The sequence below is a fragment of the Leptodactylus fuscus genome, chromosome 9 (assembly GCF_031893055.1).
Source record: "Leptodactylus fuscus isolate aLepFus1 chromosome 9, aLepFus1.hap2, whole genome shotgun sequence".
Classification (NCBI taxonomy): Eukaryota; Metazoa; Chordata; class Amphibia; order Anura; family Leptodactylidae; genus Leptodactylus; species Leptodactylus fuscus.
This window is the reverse complement of record NC_134273.1, coordinates 65,781,744-65,808,390: the sequence shown is the minus strand read 5'-3', so window position 1 is coordinate 65,808,390 and position 26,647 is coordinate 65,781,744. Positions and strand designations below refer to the sequence as shown.

The following is a 26,647-nucleotide window of genomic DNA, read 5'->3' as shown; positions in this document are numbered from 1 at the left end:
CATGTGACCAACGGACATGATGTCACGGTCTCAGAAGAAAAAAAATCAGCCATGTTTACTAGACCTGCACAACCCCTTTAAGTAAATGTACTATTAACCCATAATATGTTGGACATTCAAATTAATGATCAGCCATGTAATAGGTGGATAAGCCAAATGGAGGGGGCATACACACTTGCGCCCAGTATCCGCCCTGTGCCATTCCACCAGGTTTCTGTCCTCAGCCCCGAGAAACTGGACAGGGGATGGCAAACCTGCGGTCTGCATTAAAACCCATTCACTTGAATAGGTTTTTAAAGGTGACCACCAGCTTCTCTCTGTGGGGAAACAGGTTTTTTTCGGCCGCATACAAAGTCGGACATGTAGGACTTTGTGTCCGGCCACAAACAATACGGTTTCCCCACGGAGAGGCTGCAGGCAGACACCAGCGGTCACCTTTGAAATCCCATTCAAATGAATGGGTTTTAAAACTGAATGCCAGGAAGCCGTCGCCTGTCCGGATGGAAATCTGGCGGAATGGCACAGGGCGGACAATGGGCGCATGTGTGAATGCCCCTTTACTAGAGCAACAAAAAAATGTTTTATTCGTATTTTATTAAAAAAAGAGGGAACCTGTGATACAAACAATACATCATAATGAAATGTTAATTACTATAATAAAAGTGTAAAATTCAATATTAAAATAATCCCCACTTATTGATACAGAAATATATCATATGTTAAAATCAGAACTGAGAGCAGCCAAATGACGCTAAGCCCATGCCAAAAACAAAGCAAGAAGTAGTAAAGGTAAGAACAGAATCTTGAGTAAAGTAACAATTGAAGAGGATTCTTGATGACCCGGGACGACCCTCATTTTTGTTGCCTGAATGGTTCTATTCCACTGGTTTAATATAGCTTTTCGGGCTCCATGCCATTTTCCTGGTCCATGGAGGCGAAACTGGTAAGGGCTACAAGGTCCAAAAAACACTTCAAAAGCCAATTTTGGGTCAGTAAGGCAGAGACGAAGAAGATTTGGCTTGCATCCAATGAAAGAACTCAATTCATCCATGTAATGTACATAGTCAGTGGATAATGTCTCACTACGGCCAAACCTGAGAAGTATACAAAGACAGAGTGATGTATAATTGATGTATAAGGTGCACTACTCCTTAGCTACAGTATATTCAGTATTGTATATTCCTTATCATTTAAGATATGGCAACAACTAAGGGGGGGGGGTTATTCCCAATGAGACCAAGTGTATAATTCGTGATAACTGTGGATAATAGAAGAGGGGTTAGAGAACTGGAGGCACTTCCATTACTGGGACTTTAAAATGCCTGCATGTGATAGCATTATAAATAGATTTTATTTTAATTCTGTGACATCATTTTGTTCATTATTCCTATACTGTGACATCATTATAATGCCTAGTATGCTGTGATGTCAAACTGTACCCAGCGATCCTATTGTGTGTGTGTATTATTCATGCACTGTGATAATACTGTGTTTATCATCTCAAATACCGCAACATCACCGTGTGCATTAACCTCATAGTATGACATCACCGTGCAGCCTGAAAAACCTCTTTAATGTTCCTGCCACTAGGTGTCTCCCTTCTAGCTAATCTACATGTGCAATTCTGCAAATCTCAGTTTACAATGTAAGGGGAAAAAAAAAGTATTGTATGTATTTGTATCTAGTTCTGGCAGCTTGTGTGACTGCAGGTGGGATATTCACATACAGCAAGCAGCTTTACTAACTGTGCTCATAGATTTACCTTTTCCTGTTTATTTGCCCAGTATTTTCTGTTATTTGTTGGCTATTGTACAGTTCCTCCTGGCAAATATGTCATAACATCAGTAATGGATAGGGGAGGGGAAGGCTGCTCCTTATTGTACATGGCCGGAGACTGAGCAAGAAAAGTAATATATCCCTGTACAGTGACATCACTCTTTATTATCCCTGTTCGGTGACATCACTATGTTTATTATCCCTCTACTGTGACACCACTGTGTATATTATCTCTGTACTGTGACATCACTGTGTTTATTACCCCTCTATTGTGACGTCACTGTGAATATTTTCCCTGTACTGTAACATCACTGGGTTTATTACCCCTGTACTGTGATGTCACTGTGTATATTTTCCCTGCACTCTGACGTCACAGCTTATTATCCCTGTACTGTGACATCACTGTGCGTATTATCCCTGTACTGTGACATCACTGTGCGTATTATCCCTGTACTGTGACATCACTGTGCGTATTATCCCTGTACTGTGACATCACTATGTTAATTATCCGTGTACTATAATAGCCCCATGTGCATTATCCTTTACTGTAACATCACTGGGTGCATTAACCTATACTGTAACATCACTGTGTTTATTATCCCTTAACTGTGACATCACTATGTGCATTGCCCTGTACTTTGACATCATTGTATATATTATTTGTGCACTCTTACATCCTTGCATTTATTATCCCTGTGCTATGCCTCCCTCTATTCATTATCCCTGTACTGTAACATCACCATGTACACTATCACTGTATTGTGACATCCTGGTGTCACTATACTGTACAATGACATCATTGTGTGTATATTATCCCTGTACATTATACCAATATTGTGACATCACTCTGTACATTATATGTGCTGTGAAATCACTATGTGCATTATAACTGTGCATAATGAAAATCAAAATACTTGTACTTATTTCCTTTTTGGAAATTACTGCTTAAAGTGGTCATGATGGGGGGGGGGGGGTATGAAAGGTTTCGGTATGGGGCCCCATGGTTACTTGTTACAGCCCTGATTACTACTATGAATAATAAAGTGTCATTGTCGCTGCAGTTTCTTACTATACTGGGTTGAACAATTCAATGAAAGTGACCTACCAGTTCTTTTTCTCCCCCTCCTCTTCATTTAATTCATCAATCATTTGCTCTCTTGATGGCAGTTTGCATGTTCCTGAAAAGATAATATAATATTAATAGTTTTAGCCTAATAGAATCTTTCTAGTCAAAAAAAAAAAAAAAAAAAAAAAAAAAAATTGTGTGATGATCTTATCAAAGTGCCGGTAATACTTTTTACCATGTATACCCTGCTGAGAATTCTAGGTAAAACTACATAAATACAACTGTGCACATATAGCCAAACTGTGATTGAATGGTACGGATAGAATATGGATGACATCTGTGTGCCGCCCATGCCTCCATGGTCCCATTCACTACTGTAAACCCAAAACAGAAAGGAATAGGACTCAAGACGCCTGGTCCATCTACATGGATCCCTGGAAATACAGGGCCTTGGGTGTGGAGCCATAAAAATGAATGGGTCATGTTCATGAGGACTAAGGGATATGCAATAAAACCTCCTTGCTGGAAAAAAGGAATGGCTCTAGCGCCACCTTTTGGAAGATAGTTCCCTATAGATTAGTGCATGTATTTTTCATAAAATTTAATTGCATAATCTGGGAATAATAGCCAGACCAGAATAAGGCTACATTCACAGTTTAACAGGAACGGGACAACAGTTTTTTTTAATGGGCGTCAAACATAGTATTAAATTCAATGTCAGTGAATTGAGGTTAGCCACATGACTGTTATTATGATGCACTGTTGTCATGGACCATCAAAATATAGGTCATGTTATTTTTGTTTGTTTTCATGGATCCCTCCATACACTGTAATAGAAGGGAGAAACCGTAAAAACGTATATGCCCCTCGGGTCCAAGATGGCCGTGAAAATTATACGTATATGGACCAAAACGAAGGACCACACTTCAGAATGGATAGCAAACCTCTTTATTAAAGTTCAGCACACATCTGGCCACTCACGGCAGTTCTTTTGCACTTGAAAAAGGGCAATTTATGCCCAAAATGCGTTGTGTTGAACTTTAATAAAGAGGTTTGCTATCCATTCTGGTGAAGCGCAGTCCTTTGTTCTGGTCCATATACATATCGGTATACACCACTGGTAATTAGGATCCAGCTGCTCTCCCTCACCATGGGAGGAACCTCCTATAGATGGTTCCTAGGCGCTTATGGTAGTTGTGAACTCATCACAACTCCATCAGGTGAGAGCATATCCAACATTATTGGTACACCCTCACCCATACAATACTTTACCATATACTGTTCGGTGCTGTTCTCGCCCTTTTTGTTTTCGGCCGTGAAAATTAGACGTTTTCACAGCCATTTTGAAACTTGTTTGTCTGTATGTAGCCTAACTCCTCCAAATGCCATAGATTTTCAGTGTGGTACCCTACCAAGAATGTTCATACTGTGGATTATTTCATCTATGGGACATTCATTAATCTATGCATATATTTTTCTGAATCTTGCAAACTGAAAAGAAAAATCACGTACATTGGTTGCAGGATTGCAGTACATTCTGTCTGTATGTAAAAGTGGAATCTGTGCATACGCCTGAACAGAATACTTAACGTGTGATCATGGCCCTAGTGAAACTAAACTTCTCCCGAGGTGCACCACTTCTCTGGAATGCTCTATCCCGGACAATCAGATTAGCTCCCAATTTCTACAGTTTCAAACGCAAACTAAACATGCATCTTTTCAGACAGGCCTATCACAATTTCTAACGTAAACCCTTCCGTACTATAATTAGAATCCCCAAAATTTAACCCTCCTCTGTCCCCACTCCCACATTTCCCCACATGATATAATGCCATCTCAGGCTAACTTTATAGGTCCAAGCTCCATCCACATGTTAAAGGACACAGCTGGTGACGGGTCATAAAGTTTTAGGTTTGTGTAATGACAGTCACCTCTATTACAGAATTATCTGACCCACTGTATAAGCAATGCCGCGGTTTTGGAAATAGCAGCATTTCTAATGTGGGTATTTTTCTGCAATGTGTGGATGGGATTCACTAGAATTTTTTGGTGAATTTTTTTTTAATGGTTTTTGCCGTGGTGTTTACGTCACATGGGGCTTCAGCCTAATAGTTGGTTTAAACTAGATTTATCATTCAGCACTAGCCACTATGATAAATATGGTAATTTTTTTTTTTTTTTTTTTTTGTAGATTGTGAACCCTATATAGGAATCCCAATGTACATTTTTTTTCCTATCAGTATGTCTTTTGTAGAGTGGGAGGAAATCCACGCAAACACAGGGAGAACATACAAACTCCTTGCAGATGTTGTTCCTGGCGGGATTCAAACCCAGGACTGCAGTGCTGCAAGGCTGCAGTGCTAACCACTGAGCCACCGTGTTGCCCCTGCCTAAGTTAATTCTGTCTAACTATTAGTAAATGTGAACCATTGTGTTCACGTCACTGTATAGTAAATGAAAGATTGTTATGTTTCTTGTGATGCGACAGAAATAGAATATTAAATTCTTATGTTATAAAACATATACTTTTCCATCATTACCACTACTACATACCTTTAATGACTCTCACAGCCCATCGAGCCTGCACATCCGAAGTTGGTGGTATCCCACCCAATGACTGTACCAATCCAATAACTGCCAATGTTGGCTTCTCCAATTTTGGAGGGAAGACTCCTTTAAAAAGTGAAACTTTATTTTTATCGTTTTTGACAATGGAGTCATCCATAAATGGATAGGCATAGCTGTAACCAGTGGCAAATATAACAACATCCACATTTTCCATCACAGATCCATCTTCAAAGACTACAGAGGTTTCAGTGAACTCCCTAATGTTCGGTTTCACAATCACAGTACCGCATGTAATGGAGGCTGCCAGGTCGTCATTAAATACAGGCTCTTTCCTTAGAGATCTGGAAGAGGGAATATGATTAAGATATCACTGAGACGTTAGCTATATACAAGTATTTACTAAAACAGAAATGTCTGGAGTGGGGACAAGTCTTCTTTTATAGTACTGGGCACAGCCACAACCAAATGTATGGCACTGTGAATAATTCAGGTAGATAGGCCATGATATTACAGTCCCAGATAACAAGTCTCCCATTTAGGATGGCCATACACGTGATAGAATTGTTGGCTAAGTAAATGTTCAACCATCAACTAACTGCAACCCAACATCCTCATAAAAATACATACTGGGCTCAATGAAGTGTTTTGGTTTTTTGGCCAGTATTACCTTAGGGTAAGTTCACATGGGGTTTTTTGGTCTGGAACCCAAGGTGGAGGCTTCCTCAGGTTCCAGACCAAAATACGGGTAGCAGTAACTGGACACTGGTGTAGTGCACCAGCATCCAGTCGCGCACTCCGCTCTGGATTAGACCCAAGTGAATGGGCCTAGTCGGGATGGAGTGTCTTCAGGCGGATCTGCCTGAAAGAATGAAGGCGATCATAGCTCAGCCTCATTAACTGTATGCTTATAGTATCTTGGATTACGTAGTAGAGTGCACAGAGAAGGAGAATTATACTGCCCCCAGTAGGTACATACAGTACAGTCTATAGCTGTCCATGTGATGTTGTGCTGATGCGCATTATAGGATTTATAGAAGAGCAAAGAGAAATATATCAGACAAGATGGTGGATCTGGACAATGAAAGAAGCCTGGAAAGTGACAACCTGCTGATGGGTACGGAGATGAAAAAACGTTTTGCTGGGGTATGTTGCCAAGACAAATACTGTTATCCACAGACAAGTATATGGATAGAAATAACGAGACATCAGCCTCACGAAAATAATGGGAAATAAAAAGAGTAAAGCGTATGTTCAGCAGCAAAAAAAAACAAAAAAAAAAACACACTTGTTCACAGGTACCAAGCCATAATGGCTATGGTTGAATCTTGCCTCCATCATTCTTTCATAGAGCCAGTCAGAAATTACTCTTGGTAGAATGTAGTTTAGGAAGGATTGGTAGCGGGTAAGATAGACCATGTCCCAAGGATAGCCATTGTCCCAAACACGACTCATAATCCAAGAGCCACTTCTGCTGCTTAGCATAACCTGAAGAATAATCATAGCTGGTCAATGTCATGTCAGAAAATATACTAGAAATGTCTGACATCTCTCCTCAATAAGTCTAGGACAAGTTTCATCTGTATAGATAACTATCAACAGCCTTGGTCCATCCATGACAAGAATAGTCTTACCAGTCTTCTGTCATTTTATATACCGTATATACTCGAGTATAAGCCGACCCGAATATAAGCCGAGGCCCCTAATTTTACCACAAAAAACTGTGAAAACTTATTGACTCGAGTATAAGCCTGGGGGGGGGGGGATGCAGGGAAATGCACAGCCATGTGCATGAGGCCTTAGAAGGACAGAAATAGGACCTGCTCCATATTTTGCAAATGGTTTCTACCGTATGACCTAGACACAGATCAGTAAAAACTATGGACATGTGTATGCGGGTCCCTAATTGTGGACAATATACTGAAGAAAACTATGGATGTGTGTATAAGGCCTTATACTGAAGAGTTTTATCCTTTATGCAGTTATGTAGATCATGTAATTGGTCTCTCTCATACCACAGGATAGGGGATAGCTTGCCGAGTCCGACTACTAAGACCCCCACCAATCAAGAGAATAAGAATATTGTGTCCTCAGTTCTGAATGGAGCACACCACTCCATCCATGGTGCAACTCCTGGACTATGTAAAGGTATGATGGTGCTCATTTCTAGGATTGCTATTACTGACTTACCTTTTTAGCAGTCCGGCCAAGCTCAACAGCAATATCCGCTCCGGAATTACCTAAACCAACAATGAGCACATTTTTTCCACTATAATCCCCAGGATACTTGTAGTCTCTGTTGTGCATGTATTGGCCTTTGAACTTCTCGATACCTAAAAAATTGAAACAAGACAGTAAGGTTTATAGTGCTAACAAATATACAGGGTGCAATAAATCCAATGTACTATACACCCATTTCTAATACAGCCCTAAAGTCATTCCTAGCATTGACCATAGAAATATTTATTTTTGAATGAGAATCCAATGGAGGTCATCTGTAGAAATAAAAAGACAAAAGAAAAAGATGCTACAGTTCTCACTGTAAAGTGTAGCTCTAGTTACAGTATGTGCTGCCTGTACTCTCCCTAGCTAGGAGAGTAGACTGTCCTGCAGCCTTGGCCAATGGATGAGTCAATTAGGGTATACACACAATGGGGCACACAAGCAAATACTGTCTTATGCGGCGTACACAGGGGTACCAGTGGTTTCCGTCCTAATCCCTGGAGAAAATGCATAGGGGACGGCTTGCCGGCGGTCAGTTTAAAAACCCATTCATTTCAATGGGTTTTTAAACCAAACCACCGAGGTCCATATGCAGCCTCTCTCCGCGGGGAAACCATTTTTTTTGCACAGACTCAATGTGCAATTGTAGTAATGATTAAGTTTATGTGGTGAAATTATAATTTTTTTTTTTTTTTTTTTTTTTTTTTTTAAGAGTGATTTGGATAAATAGGTTTCCTGATATAGATGAGGACCCGGCTAGAGCAGCAGCAGGGGAGACCGAGATGATGCTTCGGACACCACTGCGCTATGCAAATCTAGAAATCTGTATGTTTAGTGCAATATAGCATACCGCGGAAAGACTGAAGGGGAAGATTCGGATAAACGTGATGACCAGTACAGATGAGCACAGCATCAAAGATGGTCGATTTCTGCTTTCCATCTTCTTCTGTAACAACATCCCATTGTCCAGTTGTAGCAAAATCTGGACGTTTTTGTATGTGGGTCACAGCTGTCTGATAGAAAGATTGTTGTTACTACTATGTGAACGATGTGCTATTTCACAGACAGATTTAGTGGAAAAAAAACATCAGATGTCAGTTCCTTGCATCCGTTTAATAGGTGCGCCTCTCCTGATTCTGGCACAGTTGGAATTTTATCTCTAGCCCCCACCATTCCATTCCATTTAGTGTTATCATTTTTTGCATCATCCAATAGGCCTACTAGGCTCTTTATTGTCAGATGGGTGGTCCTAGGCTGGAGCAAATAGTCTGGAACCAATCACCTGACAGTATTGAGCTTAATTAGCATAATGGGTGCTGAAAGCAACAGAACCCACAGGAATGGTGGGGGTAGAGAAAACAATTCCAACTACACTGGTATCTGTGGTGCAACATTCGCCTACACAGAGCCATGATGCAGGCAGACGCCAAAAATGTTCGTTGGTGAAAAAAGCAAAAGCACGTGCAACGGTCTGTAGGCAAATGTGGCTTATTGGGCACGTGTGGACAGAGCAGATATTCCAGACCTTCCCCAAATATAAAGGCTAATTCATCTTGAGGAACTACAATGATAGACATTTTATATCCATTATGTTAATATATGATAATACATTACTGTAGAAGCATAGTGGGTTCAACTTTACCTTGAATTTAATGTGCCTTAAGAGATCGAAATGTTTGGCATAGAGCTTCAGGTACTCCAGGAACACAGTGTTGTGCATGAAGTTCGGGTACTCATCTGGTATAGGAAAGTCTGGATAACACATCATTTCTTTGCAAGCATTTGTGAATACTGAACGATAGATACTAGCCCTCCCATCCTCTGCACGGTCCTATAAAGACAGAAAAACTCAGTAAGGCCGGGGTCCCATTTTGTACTTGGTGACAGGTCCTCTGTAACATATCTATGGATGTCATCGAAGTGTATTTTCCTCTATCCTTCTTCAACACACAATCATTTTGGAGGATTTATAAAACATTTTTCTTTGAGGTTGTTGCATTGGACAGAACACACCACATATATAACATTTTTGGCAGTTTCTGTGTTTTTTTTTTTTAATATGAATACAAAACTTACCATAAAATTCCACAGTCCACCGACACAGTCACTTTTCTCAAAGCAGGTTGCACGAAGACCGACTTCTAAACTGCATTTGAGAGCAGCAAGCCCACTTATACCTGAACCGATTATGGCTATGGTTGATGCCATTCTCTGCATAAGTAGGGATACAAACACATGAAAATGCAGGTATATTTAATGCAAGTGTTTATATTCTTGCACACAAATGAACATATATGCGATACATGAACATGTAGATTTTTGTAGGGTCCCGTCTTCCTCCGGGGCTCGTGAATTGACATTGCTAAAAAAAAATGGCCTGGGCGCATGCGCAGTAGAAGCAGCATGCTACTGCGCATGCGCCCAGGCCATTTTTTTTTTAGCAATGTCAGTTCGCGAGTGCCGGAGGAATACGGGACCCGCGGACATCGCAGGAAGAGGAGGTGTGGATGAAGAAGACGGCGGACCCTGAATGCCCGCCCACCGTGCACGATGGGTAAGTTGATCACATTCTTTTTTTAGGGTATTATTTTAAAACTGGGGGGTAGTTTAATATAACTTTAGCGGTGCCTGAATAGCTTTTTTAAAGGCTATTCACGCATATGTGGGGCTCTACCAGCATGATTTTGCTGATAGAGCCCCTTTAATGGCCGGGCAGCACTATTATCCGTTGTCCTCTCTTGTGGCCTTCCCTGATGGCTACCGTAGAAAAACACTTTGGCGGCAGTGGGATGAATTACTAAGCAGGATCATAGCAGAGCTGTAGATGACGGACAATTCATTTGAATGGACAGGCAGCTTCTGCTAAGACATCTATGGCTTTCATGGTATTACAAGAGATCCTATCCTGGTCCTTGTCATCAGAACAGTATGGATGGGAAGCCCAAAAAGAGGTGAGTACATGAAGGAATGCACTTAGATGTCACAAGAGAGTCATCCAAAAACATGCAAACTCGGCACCAGATGGGATGCCCACTTGGTCATGTGCAAGAGGCCCTAGCCGTCTTTATAATATCTATTCCTATAGAATCCACTTCTAGCTGTGACACCATAGTATAACACCTCATTTACACACACTATAATGTCCCAAAGTGGCCTCCAGACAATAAAATGTCCCATAGTGGCCCCTCCAAACAGTATAATGTCACATAGTGGCCTGTCCACACAGTGTAATGTTCCACCGTGTGAAATGTCCTGCAAGCAGCACTTTTTTGTCTCCGCATGTTTCGAGTGGAAACCACATGGACCCCATTCTAGTCTATGGTGTCCACAGGTTTCCTTAGGTAAACGCTTTTTAATGCGTATAGGTTTCCGTTCAGGGGTCCCCAAACAGACTCCCCAAATGAAAACCCAACTGCAGATGTAAACCGGGCCTAAGCCAACATGCCCGTACCCTGGATTTACAAATGTTTTCTTGAAACACGCTCTATAGCTGCTTAATGAACACCATGGAGAGAAATGAAATGTGAAAACTTCTAAATTTCCCTTCAGTAATATTGCACATCCAACAGCAGAGGTTAGAACGCTGAAAAAATGACATCCAGAACCAAATCTAACTACTTCACAGTCAGCTGTCACTTATTAATAAAGAAAACTGCGTATTTGGCTGCTTTCCAATGGACATTCTCTTTTTTTGTTGCATTTTCATTCCTAGACCCTACAGGATCTGGTTATATACGCAATATCCTTCTTAGGCTAAGGTTAGATTCACATGACAGTTTCAACTGTTCACTATCACTATATGTGGTCGCTATAGGTCATGTCCTATATCAGTGTATGAAGGGATCCGTAAAAACAGATCGCCCCAGGGTGCAAGACCATATTGTGCTTCGGTTGTGTCAATGTAGCTTTGATCAAACAGTATGAAGCCCTGTACCTGCCACGACAAGGCGACCTCATTTAGATGGAAACCTACACTAAACAGACATACCTCTCGTGGACCTGAACAGGTCTACAGTGTGGACACAGGGCAAACTACCTCTCTCGGACCTGGAACAGTGTGGACACAGGGTGAGTAGGGTCCAGAGTTCACCATTTCAAAATAGCCTAAGGCAGATGGGGGAAGTGGAGAATATATATACTATTTCAATTGGATAAACCTGTGCGATTAGAAGGGCGTGATAGTCAAATCATGGAGGTAACCACCCCTCACTATGTAATACACAACAAAAAAAGGTTAAGATTGCACATCCCAATGTGAACAGGTGCTCACTGCGAACTAATGTATGTAAAAATACAAAAATGCAGGGCACTCCGCACACAGCACAGGGGCATATGAAAACTCCAAAGGGCAATACTAACATAGCATATTAGGTGTTTTTATTATATTAGTATTTCCTTTTACATACCTCCCAACTTATGAAGAACTGAAAGAGGGACAAAATTTAGGGGAAAAAAGCAGCCCATTAATTTCAATGGGGAGCGCTCATATGCCGGCTTCCATTGAAATGAATGGGATCTGCTTTGTATGCGCTGATTCTGAACGTGTTTTACGTTTAGAATCAGCTCAGTGTATACTTAGTGTGAATGCAACCTTAGATGGGAAAATGATTTTGTCTAAATAGCAGTAATATTATTGCACGTGGTACGAAAAAAGAAGAGTATTTTAAAGCATGACGAAACAAACATGTTTAAACAAATGACTTTACCCAATAGGTTGTGTGATCTATGACGTGCGACACAAGATCAAAGTAGCGGCCAAAAGACCCTGTGATGAAAAGATGAACGTCCTTCACCTATGCTGTAATAGAACTGGTATTGGTCCAACTATGTCATCGGACTAACATGAATATCACAAAACATTGCTAGGAAGAATTGACTTAGCCTACATTCACATGAACGCCATTGTTGGGCCATGTGGCTACTGACTTTTTTAACAGCCGTCACCTGCTGCGTTAAAATCTATCGATGTGAATGTGGCTATTCACAGGAGTATTTGACGGTCTGTTTTAATGTCTGTTTTGCATCAATTTGTCTGCCATTTTTAACTGTCAGGATGAACTTCCCTGATCTGTATTTGACCCAACACACTCAAGTTTTTATCATCACTGAAATGGATATATTAGCCATAGAAAGGGATCTTAAAAACTGTCCCATAGAGATGCATTGGGCCTGTCAGGCTGGAAAAAATGGACAAATATAGGTCATTAAAACATTCCTTTAAAAAAATGGACGATTGACTCTCAGGCCTGGTTCACATCTGCATTCGGTATGCCGTTCAGGGAGTCGGCTTGAGAACCCCCTGAATCAAAACCTATATGCATTAAAAAGTGGTTAGCTAAGAAACCACACAGTCCCCAAGTGGACTCCCTGAATGGAATACCGAACGCAGATGTGATCCGGCCTCATTGTTCTAAAAACAGATGTGTAACAAAAAGTAAAAAAAAAAATGTTTGTTGCACTTTTTACTTTTGTGTACATGAAACCTTTAAGGAATTGTCCACTTTTAAGAATCTCTTTGTTTAATATGGATCCCAAAAGAACAAGCAGGTCGAAGGGGACACGGCACTGATATAAGATTGTCACGGAAAAAACGTGATGCATTTCTGACGCCTTTTTTTCCTACGTGGTTCACATTAGCGTATGTATTCCGTCCAGTTAGAGTCCACATGTAGTCCCTCCGGACAGAATACAATTGGGATCCGTGTGTTTGCCGTGCACTGCCCACACGAATCATGAGGACATGATTCGTGCGCAGCAAGCACACGGACCCCATTATAGTTTATGGGGTCCGTGTGCTTTTACAGCACAGCGCTTGAAATTGCGACTGTGGGGGGACTCTAACTGGACGGAATACATCCGCTAGTGTGAACCAACCCTTAGCCTGAATGGCTATATCATTCTATGTTCAGATCACCCTTGTTTGAGAATACATTACAGAACTGCGTACAGTATATATCACTTCCTTAATATATCTTATGTACTGTACCTTCAAAGTGGGGGTGCACAATAAAAACTAACAACGGTGCAACAAACATGCAGACATATTAAATAACATACAACAGTGAAAATATAATAAAGTAACATTCTCTATCAAATGAATCCCCTTTGGTCTTGTAAATATTCATTATTATTAAGGGTGCATGGTCAAAAATTCCTCTCCGTACTTAAATTGAATTTTTAACTCTTTCATTGCACTACTTTTTGTATGTATGTTTTAAATCCTAGGTGTATTGTCTATAGAACCATGGAAGATCTAGTAAGGACTCCATGTCAATAAATGCTGCTTGTATTCTACAACCTCTAGTAATAACATCTCCAACGTAGAGTAAGACATTCGTATACACTTGAGAGTATTAATTTAGCATTAAACATTAGTAAAGAAGACAAACAGCTATTGGCAGAGGCACATCTAGCAGGCGAGAACTAGGGGTTAATTCTGGCATAGTCAATCCTACATAGTACACACATTCCCCTGGCTATACATGCTGGCTTTATTGCTATGTGATACTTACCTTTTGCTGTTCTCGGTCCCAATGAGGTTTTCTGTTTTGATGAGTTTTAGATGAGGTTTATAGAGCCTGACAGGACATTTATCTGCTGCTAGTTCTGTAGCTTTGCTGCCTGCCAAGATTTTTCTTTACAGATCTTGTGAAACAACCATTTCGGACTCCTCCCAGGAACAAGAAATCCTTACAGCACTGACTTTAGAGCCATGCCTAAAAGCAAATGTGAGCACTATATGGCAGATTTATAAATACCGTCTAACTGTACAAACTATACTAACAGTGCAAACAATCTAAAAATGTCACAGTTGTTGATACTCGGTAGTAAATGGGGTTCATCTTTAGACTGTCTATTCTACGTTTGCAGGACACATTGGTAGATTTTTAGTCACCCCTCCTTTTTGGCAAGTTATGTAACCGTCAAGGAAAAAAAATTGTAAAAAGCACCTAATAAATGTGGTCCTTGTTACAGCAGCTCAGCTCCTATTCATATGAATGGGAAGTCAGCTACAGTAAACTAACATAGCCACTACATGAAACTGTCTGATTCCAGCTCTGGACACAGTTCTGCAACTCCCAATATCAGCTGATTCACATAGTTGGCAATTGCTATGAGTTTTCGGAAACAATCCTGGAAAGTTTGGGTATGTGCTGGATCAAAAAGGGACATATCTTGCACCCACTCATCATCCCACATCTCCCACCTGCTCAAAAGTAGCTTAACCCACTACAGTTTGGTGAAGTTCCCAGTTTGGTAAATACTTTGGTATAGGTGCTGGGGTCAAACTCCCACTCCCTCTCCTGACCTTCATGCCCTTTCAGTCAGGGCCTGAGCACACCTTTATAACCCGTCCTTGCTAAACTAGGATTGCTGGTCAAACTTGTAGTACTCCAGTGTGATTGTTGTCCTTGCATTGTTCACATCTGTACTGACTAGAGATGAGTGAGTACTGTTCGGATCAGCCGATCCGAACAGCACGCTCCATAGAAATGAATGGATGCACCTGGTACTTCTGCTTTGACGGTGGCCGGCCGGCTACGTCCATTCATTTCTATGCGAGCGTGCTGTTCGGATCGGCTGATCCGAACAGTACTCGCTCATCTCTAGTACTGACCTCTGGCTATGTTACTTGAATACTCTTTGTCCTATGATTTTGTTCTGGCGTTCCCAATTGTTTTCGACTATTGGTTAGGTTTTGTGGATTTGTCTTTGTCTCGTCATTTGGTTCCTCGTTGCCCTCTTCATCTGCCGCCACGTTATTGACGACCGTTCCTTGATCTCTCCTCCTGCGCGCAATGTGCAGTTCTGGTGTTTGGTTTCTGCTGAAGTGCGTTTATTTGTGATTCACTGTCTGTTCTGGTGACAATTCCGGTCTTCAGATTCAGTGATAGGCCGTCTCTTCTTGCGAGGAGCTTTGATAAAGGAGCTGGGACTAGTCTTGGCTCACAGAGGTGTATTGCCTTTAAGTAGCAATTTTTACTGCTCGTAGTTGTCAGCCCATTTGTGCTGCTACTCTCTTGTATTCTCATGCAGGTAATTTTGGCCCTGCATCGGAATCCTAATACTGTCCTATGGAACATTTCCCTGCAACCAAAGAAAGTGGAAACTAACTATGGCCAAGATAAAGATTCTAAATTAAATCAAGATTGCAAGATCCCATGCCAAATGTGGTAAACATAATTGTGTGCACCAAATATAACCTCGGAATCATTGTCTTGTTGCACAAGCTAGTTTCGGACTAGTATTTAGATGGTCTAAGGCTTGGTTCACATCTACGTTCAGTATTCTGCTTGAGGATTCCACTTGGGGATCCCCAAACAGAATACCGAACGCATTAAAAAGAAGTGAACAATGAAATCACACTGACCCCATAGACTATAATGGGGTCCGTGTGTTTTCTGTGCGGAGAGAAAGTGCCGCTTGAACTACTTCGCGCTGCAAACACATGGACCCCATTATAGTTCATGGGGTCCATGTGGTTTCAGTGCTCACCGCTTTTTAATGTGTTTGTTATTCCATTTGCTGCGTCCCCAAATGGAATCCCCGAACGGAATACCGAATGCAGATGTGAACTAGGTCTTACATTTGACTCTAAAATACTTTAGAATACAGATATTAGGATCAACTCACTGACTTCAAGGTACCCATATCCTGTGGCAGCAAAAAAAGTTCAAATCATTACTTTTTCACCCCTGCCATGCTCTTTTAGAAAGAATAGAATATTCCCTCACTACTAACTACTCTTCCAAACAAGACATAATGGCTCAGTCTTTTCCTAATTGTACTGTCATGAGCTAGAACTATTAACACGTTGAGGCTTGTAGAGTCTTAGGTGTAGATCTTGGGTTGTTTACAATTTATCTGAGTATTGCACCATTTAACCTTGCATGTGTATTTAATGTTTTCCACTTGTGACTAATCCATCTCACTATAGAATGATGACTTCAAACTGTTTGGAAATGTCCTTGTAACCTCTCCCAGGTTTATGGGCTTCTCTAAGATCATTGCTGATATCTTTCCTCCTTGGCATTGTGATAACACATGCCTGAATGCCCCTGACCAGCTATTATAGATTTAGTCACACTTGCTGATTTGATTAATTAAGGCAATTTGATTAGCAGTATCTTACTGCTACTTGTCCTCTTAATTCCTATGGAAGCAATAAAGGTGCACTTAAAGGGATTCTACCATTAAAACCTCTTTTTTGTGGATAACACGTCGGAAAAGACTTTAGAAAGGCTATTTGTCTCTTACCTTTAGATGTGATCTCCGCCGTGCCATTCCTTAGAAATACCGGTTTTTACCGGTATGTAAATTAGTTCTCTGGCAGCAATGGGGGCGGGCCCCAGTGCTGAAAACGCTGCTCAAGAACACGATCCTGTGACGCCTCTATCTTCGGCTGGATCCTCCCCTTCTCTGTCGTCTTCCTCCTATGTCACCTCTGACACCTGCGCAGTTGGCTCTAATAGGATTTTAATCCTATTAGTTTACAATGCAGTCTATGGAAAAGGCAGGGGGAAGGAGGAGAAGAAGCGAGGCAGAGCTATGAGGTAGTCTACAGCATTACATGAGCCATTCCTATCAGGAGAAGGCTGAAGAGTAATTCCTGATAACCTAGCTGTGTCCTGAAAGAAAACTTTCACTATAGGTGTCTTTCTGCTTTGTGAAGCTCCCCCCATAGACTTATATTATACACTTCCTAAGGAGCAAGTGTTTTTGTATTATATCCTAATACATAAAACCTTACAAAGAGAGTGGACTTTGTTTTTATTATGAGAAGTTGGAGCAAGTTATGCTCCCCAGTTTTAGTGCCAGTGACGTCATGATCCCTGATATAGCCTGCCCTACACCACTGGGTCCCAAAATCTTGCAAAAAGTAACTTTTGATGCAATTTAGAAGATATCTACTGCAACTGAGTGAGGAAATTAGTATCCATGGCTTGACTGGGATATTTCCATGTCATTGATGTAACAAGAATTGACTAACATGTATAACCACCACCCTCACCCACCCCCATGGAAATAAAGTAGGCACACACCAATATACGATGGGATAAGAGGGCCACAACAGCCAATTTATTGAAAAACATAATAACAACAACATTTTATTATTGGAAGGTCGAGCAGGGCCTGCATAGTGATAGGCAGCCCAAACGCAAATCTCCCAGCCGCAACGCGCCGACACGGGAGAGGACAAAAATCCTGGTACTGCCTTAACTCCCTTTACATGTTCATAACTTTATTATGGTGATACACAAAACACTTCCGGAGGTACCCTTCACTATGAGTCCCCTGTATTTTGCTGGAACTTCGGCTTACAGCGTGCCCTGCCAGACCTTCCACCGCCGGCTGTCGTGACAGAAATGACGGGTAACCTGAAAAAGAAAAAACAAAAACAGCAAGAACGCAAAAACCACAAACTAAATGTATAAAGTGGAAAATGGAAAGGGAGGGCGGGCGGGAAAGTTCCAGGTGAGGAATAACAGAGAGGGCAGAGAGGGGGATTATTAAATAGACCCCATAATGTAAACAACCCACCCCTTGGCCCCGGACTAACCCCAAACAGACTCCAGATCCCGCCATAAGCAATTAACCCCTGATAAGTTAACCCCTTCTGTTCATGACTATAGAAATCCCTGTCATGCCGGGCCTTTTGCTATATTTTATGCTCCGGCCCTTTCTGAAACAAGCCTTGCACTATCCCTTTAGTAGATAAAAGCAAGAACCAAGTTTGTGCCTCATAAAGGGGTCTGGGAGCTGTAGTCACTCCAAACTTGCCCAAAAGCCACAGGGGGCATAGGAATGGATGAGGCAGTGAGGAAGAGATGGCACTCCTGTCCCAGTTGTAGTGAGCCCTGTAAGTGGATGCTGCAACTTTAAATGGTTGTGTCGTCATGTTGTGTGACTGGAAGATTATTTGGTTACGTAAGTAAAGTGAGCCATGTGCTATGGCTGCTAAACTGCCACAGGTCCCCTGCTTATTTATTGCACCTAACACCAAGGGCATCCCTCTGCCAGGAGACTTACAACAGGGTGTGCCCTGGGGGAACTCCTAACACTATCTTGTACACTGGTGCCTCCCCCACATCACTGTGCCACTTGGGACCTGCAAGAGGCCTTACTGTGAAAGCCATCATGACCACTGTGAGGAAAAGGTCAATCACCACCTACCCCACCATGTCCATGCTTCTCTGCCCAGAACTGCTGCAGAACGACCTGTGCCAAAGCCTTTTTGTAGCCCTGACAACAACATCACAGCTATGAGAGTATTGGTACCAAAAGATTTCATTAACTCTAAGAATAAAGGATTGGAAGAACAAACATGACAAGATTTGGAACACTGAGAATATTAATGAATATGTCACATGGATTTATGTCATTTTATATTATTTAACTCTTTCCCAACATCGACTGCAATAGCATGGCGAATGTCAGGTATTTAAAGCGGCCACCAAGTCTCTGCTGTATTATGCAGCAGAGACCCCGCGACAATGCCGCGCCATCATTGCCCAGCATTAGGTACTGCATTATTGTTTCATAGACTTGCATGCAGTACCCATAATGGCCACTGTGAAAAATATGGCAAACAGCTGATCTGAGCGCATCCTAACAGTTGGACCCCTGCTGATCTAAAAATGGTGGCCAATCTTTAGATCAATTTTAGAAAGGTGGATAACTCCTTAGTTGCCATAGTATTTAGTTCGGTCTAAAATGGTGCAAACTAATTTTACTAACCCCCACAGTGGTTAGATCATATCCCAGATACCTATTACAAAACAGGAAAATACAGAGAGCTATACAGACCGGTAATTTTCTTCGCTTATGAAACAAGCTAAATCCTCCTCTTCTAATATAGCAGCATTCATTCACTGCAGCAGCTCTCAGGTTACAGCATAATATGGAAATAAAAGGAGGTTTAAGGTTTACTATTCATTTCAACATAAAAAGACAGGTGGTATATGGAAAAACAAAGTGTGAAATTTCATGATGAGAAATAAGGCCATTTTCACAGCTATTAGGATGTAAACCAGGAGGAGTGCACGACCTGCAGCCTGCCAAGTCATTCTGTGTGGCCCACAATCACCTGTACACAGCTATACCGCGTGCACTAGGCATAACTCACTGCATCTACCTATCTCCAGGTAATGATTTATACATATAGATCAATCCCTCTTTAAGGTAGCAAATCAAGCGACACTCTCATTGAGGTCCGAATTACTAATCTAAATGTGTCAAAATTCTTGTTTAATTTGTCCTAAAATCTGGCATAAGTGCAGTATGGGGCGTGCATTATGCAGTTTAGATTAGATTTAGATTTAGGGAGTGCAGTTTAGCACATAAAGGGCTTAAGATGTGACAATCTGCCCCACAATTGAATCAAAAGTTTTTTCATTTATATAAAGATGCATGCATTTTTTAGGGGGGGCATAAACGTACCATATAGAACCACCTTAAGCTATTGTTTCTTTAAAAAAAACTAGTTATCATTCATAACTAACTGGAAACAAATACAAATAATTTCATTATTTGGAATTAAATAATATGAAATAAAAGGCCATAAATTATAGTACCGGCCACGTACAGTTAAACCTGTGTGTCTGGATAAACATTACAAGACACAGCAACTAAGGTTAGTCAAAAAACATAAATCTATTCTTTATTTGCCTTGAAATAAAAAATATTGTCTGGAACAGACAGGATGATAACAAATACAATAAATATTTATTAAAAAATACATGATACAACAACAGTTGTCACAAATAAATTCATATAAAATAAAAAAATTGCCACCCACTACCTGGTTATTATTATTTATACCTTTCTGGGGTTGTTCCTCCCTTTTTATTTTATATGAATTTATTTGTGACAACTGTTGTTGTATCATGTATTTTTAATAAATATTTATTGTATTTGTTATCATCCTGTCTGTTCCAGACAATATTTTTTATTTCATTTATTTGGATGTGTATTTAATGTTTAGCCTTTTTTTGCATGTTTCTGCTTTATTTGCCTTGGCAGCAGCCATCTGGCACTGGTTGCTAAAATTAAAGGGATTTTCTCTAAGCAATGCTGGTTGGTCAACTGAAACTGACAAACTGGATACTCCTGAAAAGGCGCCTCCCAAAAGTCTGTTTCAGCGGGATGCCAGGGACAGAACAAATAACATCTAAGCTCTAGTAGCCTTGTCATCTAGTAGCCCTAAACATCTAGGAGAACAGACTACAGCTATTATGTAGATGTGAGCTTGATCAAATCCTTCTGACTCTTCATGTAGTCCTAGATAGACTTGGTAATGTTGGTTCCAGGACTCCTTCTCCTAAGGGTGGATTGGATTTAGATTTCTCTTTTGTTCATTCATTTAATTGTATTCATTGGTAAAAAATAAACTATTACCACTTCAATTTTTAAAGCATTCTTACTTTACAGTATGTTTTCCACACTTGCCTTAAACTTTTGCACAGAGCTGTATAGAGAGAGCCATGCATGTGCAGTCATCACTTCATTTATAGAGGCCATGGGATGGGAGTCCTTGAACCCTATTCTTAAGAGAGGTGTGAGTCCCAGAGAACATGGATGGCATCTTCTGAGGATATCCCCCTGTAAGATGAATATTCCCATTTAACTAGTGTAAATAGCTTTAATATTTGCAGATGAAGTTCCAAATCCTCAAATCCACATAGTGAAGCCAAATGTTATTTTAATAGGAAGGAGCGGAGTGTTTGCAGAAGCTATTTACCTTCTGGTTGAAATTTGACATTATTGTAATGTTTGTAATAACCTTTGACTCTTATTATTCATCATAATCAGAAGTAAACTAAAATTATCAAGAGATCCTAACAAAAAAGTTGTCTGACTGGCTGAATACTCAAATGTCTTACATTAGTCCTCGAAGTCTGCAGCTAGTATCGTTATGAACTCGAAACTTGTTTTACCATACTACTAAATCTGTAATTGTGAAGTGCTTTAAATCTCCCTTCCAAAATATCGGTGGTGATGCTATTAGCTGAGGCCCCCTGTAGCATAAACTTTGCGGTAAAAAATGCGGAGTTTTAGAGTCCCTGCAAAGCAAATCCTTACCTCTAATTGTCTCCGATTCAGTGGGACAGTCCTGGATTTCGGGTCCTGTCTCGTGGTCCCGGTAGGCGGGAGGAATGTCTTGGATCCAACTCATCTGTGTCCAGACGTAGATGAGTTGAATAGAGTGGTGAAGCAGGAACGGACAGCCCCTGCCTTACCGCAGTGCCCCTGCATGTTCTGGCTTCGGGAGATGTAAGCACGATGTGATGACATCACTCGCATAGTGCCTGCAGCTCTCTCAACACTCCGGAAGCAGAGACCTGAGACAGAGAGGCAGGGGAGCAAGGAGAGGTGAGTATCAGTGTTTTTTTTATGTTAAACTTTGGCAGATGAAGAGGGACATTAAACTGTGGGGGTTTATGAAGAGGGACATTAAACAGGGGGGGGGATATGAGGGGATCATTTAACTTTGGGGGCAAATGGAGGGGGCATTATACTGAGGCAACTGGAGGGGGACATTAAATCAGTGTGTGTGTGTGTGTGTGTGTGGGGGGGGGGTAACTGGAGGAGGACATTAAACTATGTAGCAGGTTTTGGACTCCTGCTAGATGATGTTCCAGGGAGTGGATTTATTTGGTCTGGAATTCTCCATTCTGTATGATATGGTACCCCTGAGCCTATGGTTTGTGGCTGTGGGCAATTTGTGTTTTGGACAGATTGGCGACCAGTTATTTGTAGCTTCAAGGACCTCCTCCTCATAAAGTAATTCTCAGGGATTAGTTAGCTTGCATGGTTGTTGATTTTTTTATGTATATGGTTATTATGTATGCATGCATTTTTATTTGTTTGTATTGTACTTATATAACAAAGTGGCTGCTGTGGCCAATTAACCCTCTTTTGTGATCTCATTTATTGGTGGGAATATGGGTAGATGTTTGGGGGGAGGGGTTGGTGGTTGGTAGAGTTGCAGCAGCCCAGGTAAGTAGAAGGATTGTTTGCTTGAGACAGCGGAATCTTCAGTGTTAATGTCAAAACATATGAAACCAGCGCAACTACGCTAGGTTCACACTAGCATTCGGGTCTCCATGCTATGTGTCCACATGGGGACCACAAAGATGGAAAGCCTATCCTCTTAAAAAGTGGTTACCCTTGGACACCTGTGGACCCCATAGACTTTAATTCAGTATAAAACCAGCAGAAAGAATAATCCTTCTTGCAGAACTTTTCTCTCCACCGATTTTAGGTGGGATTTGCAGCAGAGATGCCAGTGCATTTCTAAACCTAACTTAGATAACCAAGGCTGACCTGAATCTAGCATTGTATCCAGATTTCAACTGTTAATCAGAGACAAGAGGGAGGGACAGAGAGTCACAATACACATTCTCTATTGTCGGTGCCTCTGTATATGTGCATACACCTATATTTACCTCAATTGAGACCTATTACTATACTCTGCTACTGCAGTTCTGTACAGACCTGTTGTTTGATGGGGTATATCACACCACCCCAGGGAGGGTAGAGTTGAGAATAAAGGGAAAGTAGCACAATGTGGGGTGCAATATGGTATTCACATAGGAATTTTTTTTTTTTAACTATACATTTCATACATAAAATAAAAGTACCCCATTGAGATCCTTTTCAATAGTATAGATAGTTCAAGTTGTTGTATCTGCTTTGGACAATTGGAAAATCCTTTTAATTACTATTAGTGATTCAGCCACTACGAGGTAAGCATAACATATTAATGGTACAAAGGCAGACAAAGGCAAGCTTCTAACCCATGTGTAAATTTTTGTTAGGTGAGTCCTTTAGTTTGTATTACCACCCCTAGATGGTCTTGGTGACTTACAAGTACAGATACAGGTGAATCTATAAGTAACTGTTCCCTCAGCTGTAGGCTTCATCCAGGAGGAGAAAGTGACATGTTACAAGTCATTTTCATGTAGAAGAACTAGGCTATACAGGAACATGAAGCAGTAACATACTGAAGGCTCTCTCTGGCTGTGCATGGCTGTGGTTGTGTAAGAGAGAGATACTCGGAATCCAGAGTCATCAGACTTCAGATCCAGGGGTTCCTTTGGGACAAGGGCTCTGGGTGATTGCCCAGTCTGATCCTCCATCTTAACGCCGGCCCTGCTTAAAGACATGGGGCACACTGGACTGAGCCTGCCCTGGGCAATTTTAAATTGTAGAGGGAACCGGCCATGGAGCTACTGAGACATGCGCAGTACCATAGGGGATGACTGTATTGGAATATACTCAGTATCGCCGTATAGCCAACACATGTAAGGTGTCAGTGAAGGAGCTGTGGGGTAGGCTTTAGTAGTAAGCAGTTGGGTGGGCTCCATGTGTGACTGTTTAATGGTGCACGTGGCAAGGCACCCTTAGGGAAAGCAATTGACTACCGACATGATCAGGGAAGAGGCCATTTACAAATTCCAAAGTAGATATTGATAACACAGTTATGAATATTATTTTCTTAACTTTTACTAGCACTGAGATTTCACAATCTTCCTTGTGTTTATTTTACCTACGCAATGGTATGTGGTTTTGGATGTGGTTCAATATAAATGAAGACAAAATAAGAAGTCTAACTGGCGAAACACAAAAGAATACATCAGTCCATAGCACACGAGAGTCCAGAATAAAACAGCAAAAAGTAACATTCATGCTGAATCATTAAAACACAATTTTTTGTGACTAACACGTAGGAAAAGCCTTAAGAAAGTCTATTCTTCTCCTACCTTTAGATGTCTTATCCACACTGCCGTTCCGTAGAAATCCTGTTTTTCGTCGGTATGTAAATGAGTTGTAGCACTGGGGGGCGGTCCACAGCGCTCAAACAGTGCAAGAGAACTCTCTCCAGCGCCGCCTCCATCTTCTTCTGCAACGGCCTCTTCACGCATCTTCTTCCAGCGCTGGGGGTCAAACTTCTAGGCCTCGGGCAGAGCCGATCGTGTATGCCCACGGCCACAAGAAAAATGGCCGCTTACACAGTAAGTAAGCAGCCATTTTCTTGTGGCCTGTGGGCATGGCAGTGGCCTAGAAGTTTGACCCCCAGTGCCAGAAGAAGACGTGTGAAGTGGCCATTCCAGAAGAAGATGGAGGCGTCGCTGGAGAGGGAACTATATACCCTCTCTTCAAACCCCGCCCAGTGGTTTGTGATTGGACAAGAGGTAGAGATGCAACATTCGAACTGCAGAAAAGTGCAAATATACTAGAAATGGCATGTTTTAGCATTTGACATTAAACATGAACGACAGGACAAAAAAGACAACCCGCGGCTACAAATGACAAACATAAAACATATAGCAGCTCGCTCTGGGATGCTGGAGACACCACTCTTCACCTCAAGCAAGTCACTTACAGCGCCTGTAAGAAAACATAGCAAAACACTATTGACAGTGACAATAGACAATCTTAACATATCCCAGGAAAACATACAATAAAAAACATAAATACTGTTTCCCACAGGGTAGCAGCTTATCTTGGGCCAGAACTCAGCATATGGCTACTACACAATGCAGTCTAAGGAAGTTAACCCTTAAACCCCATTACAGTTAATTTTCTAATTTGGCCCACTACCAGCTACCTTACCATGTATTCTTGGGCCACGGCTATTCTTGAATGAATGATGGGAAGATACCTTAGATTCTGCACATTTGCCAACTTCAACCAATTTTTACTGTGAGTTTCTGTAGAACTTAGTGTTCCTGTCCAGAAGCCTCTTGTGTACTCACTGTCTTCAAGATGGGAATCATACCAAATATTCTCTTTTACAAGAGTCTCTCCGTTCTACAGATGGTTAAGGTTTTGATAGTTTGCTAAGGCACATGGTCCTTATTGTAGGATGGATACATGCCAAGCATAGTCTACGAGGATAAAATGTTCCACATTTACAACTAATTTTATGGACAGAATTTAGTGACTTTTTAATTTGTTATACTATAATATTTATTGTATTTTGCAATCTTGAATAAGGAATCAATGTAAAAGTTATTAATACAATACATTATTAATTATTTCTAGTTACTTTCTTATACCGAGAAGACTGTACTAAATATGACTAGGAATGGAAGAATTGGAAACACATGGTTGTCACAATGTTTTCTTTAGGCACAGATACATTTACTTTGGACCTTTGCACTTACTTTGTTGATTCATTTGAGCCATTCCAGATTTTAGTACGATTAGTTTTCTACACTCGGCACAGTAATGTAAAGCAATAACCGAATACTAACCTCTAGCATTGGGTGCTCGCCTTGTTTTTGCTCTTTTTTTCCTCTTTCCTCCAGAGAGCTAAAAAATGTAACTTGACATCTGCTGCATATTTTCTGCTTACGGATAAGTACAGAAGTTTGATTCATTTTGTTTACAGACCCTTTATTGAATTTACTACGGCAAATGAACAGATCTACGGCAATTTATTTGCCAGAGGCCTCAGTGGTCTGAAGCCCTTTTGTTTTACCGTATGCATTTATTAAATCACATGTTATCCTTAGCTAGCTCCATGTCATGCTCCAATCTATTGTGAGGTTTAACAGTACAAAATTCTCCCGAAACTATCGGTGATTTTATCTAGAAAGCCTCAATTTTATTATAGTTTGTCATTCAATTGACCATTTATATTAAAACTCAATTCGATTATAGCAAAATGGCTGTATACCGTATAGCTTGGATGTACAGTATACTGCTGTTTATTCATATGTTTTATGCCTACTGTACTATTTTTGTACACTTGAATTAGGTTCTATTCATATCAGTGATCTTCATATCAGAGATGTAGCAGAGCTGAGTGTTCGCTGAACCCTGCTGCACACTCAGCTCTGCAGAGCTGAGTGTGCAGCAGGGTTCAGCGCACACTCAGCTCTGCTCATCTGGTGTAGCAGTGCTGAGCGCACGGCCAGCACTGCTGCATCTCAGCATAGGAATGCATTGACCAGCATTGATTGGCTGAATGGCTTCGAATGGGTTTGATGTTCGATCGAACAGTCG

The 26,647-nt window shown here is 41.1% G+C and overlaps 1 protein-coding gene across 2 annotated transcripts; it reads right to left on the bottom strand.

Annotated features, from left to right (window-relative positions):
• Nucleotides 1-694: 694 nt before the first annotated feature.
• On the bottom strand, nt 695-25,961 carry LOC142218373 (flavin-containing monooxygenase 3-like). Of its 2 annotated transcripts, none has more exons than XM_075287075.1 (9): nt 25,894-25,961; nt 9,707-9,841; nt 9,273-9,461; nt 8,481-8,643; nt 7,598-7,740; nt 6,696-6,895; nt 5,396-5,751; nt 2,882-2,954; nt 695-1,094 (listed from the first exon to the last, which is right to left on the bottom strand). In XM_075287075.1, exons 1-9 carry the CDS (start codon nt 25,900-25,902, stop codon nt 752-754), a joined length of 1,611 nt encoding a protein of 536 aa, XP_075143176.1. In that variant the 5' UTR covers nt 25,903-25,961; the 3' UTR covers nt 695-751. The 2 variants fall into 2 exon arrangements, with proteins under 2 accessions (XP_075143176.1, XP_075143177.1); XM_075287076.1 differs by lacking the exon at nt 25,894-25,961 and adding an exon at nt 14,143-14,265.
• Nucleotides 25,962-26,647: the final 686 nt, after the last annotated feature.

What these genes read in the sequence shown, in the direction of transcription:
- LOC142218373 (XM_075287075.1), bottom strand. An exon ending in GTGGACTGTGGAATTTTATG is followed by an intron (nt 9,462 to 9,706) that starts GTAAGTTTTGTA and finishes CTGTCTTTATAG; the next exon opens with GACCGTGCAGAGGATGGGAG. An exon ending in GGCTGTGAGAGTCATTAAAG is followed by an intron (nt 2,955 to 5,395) that starts GTATGTAGTAGT and finishes TTATCTTTTCAG; the next exon opens with GAACATGCAAACTGCCATCA.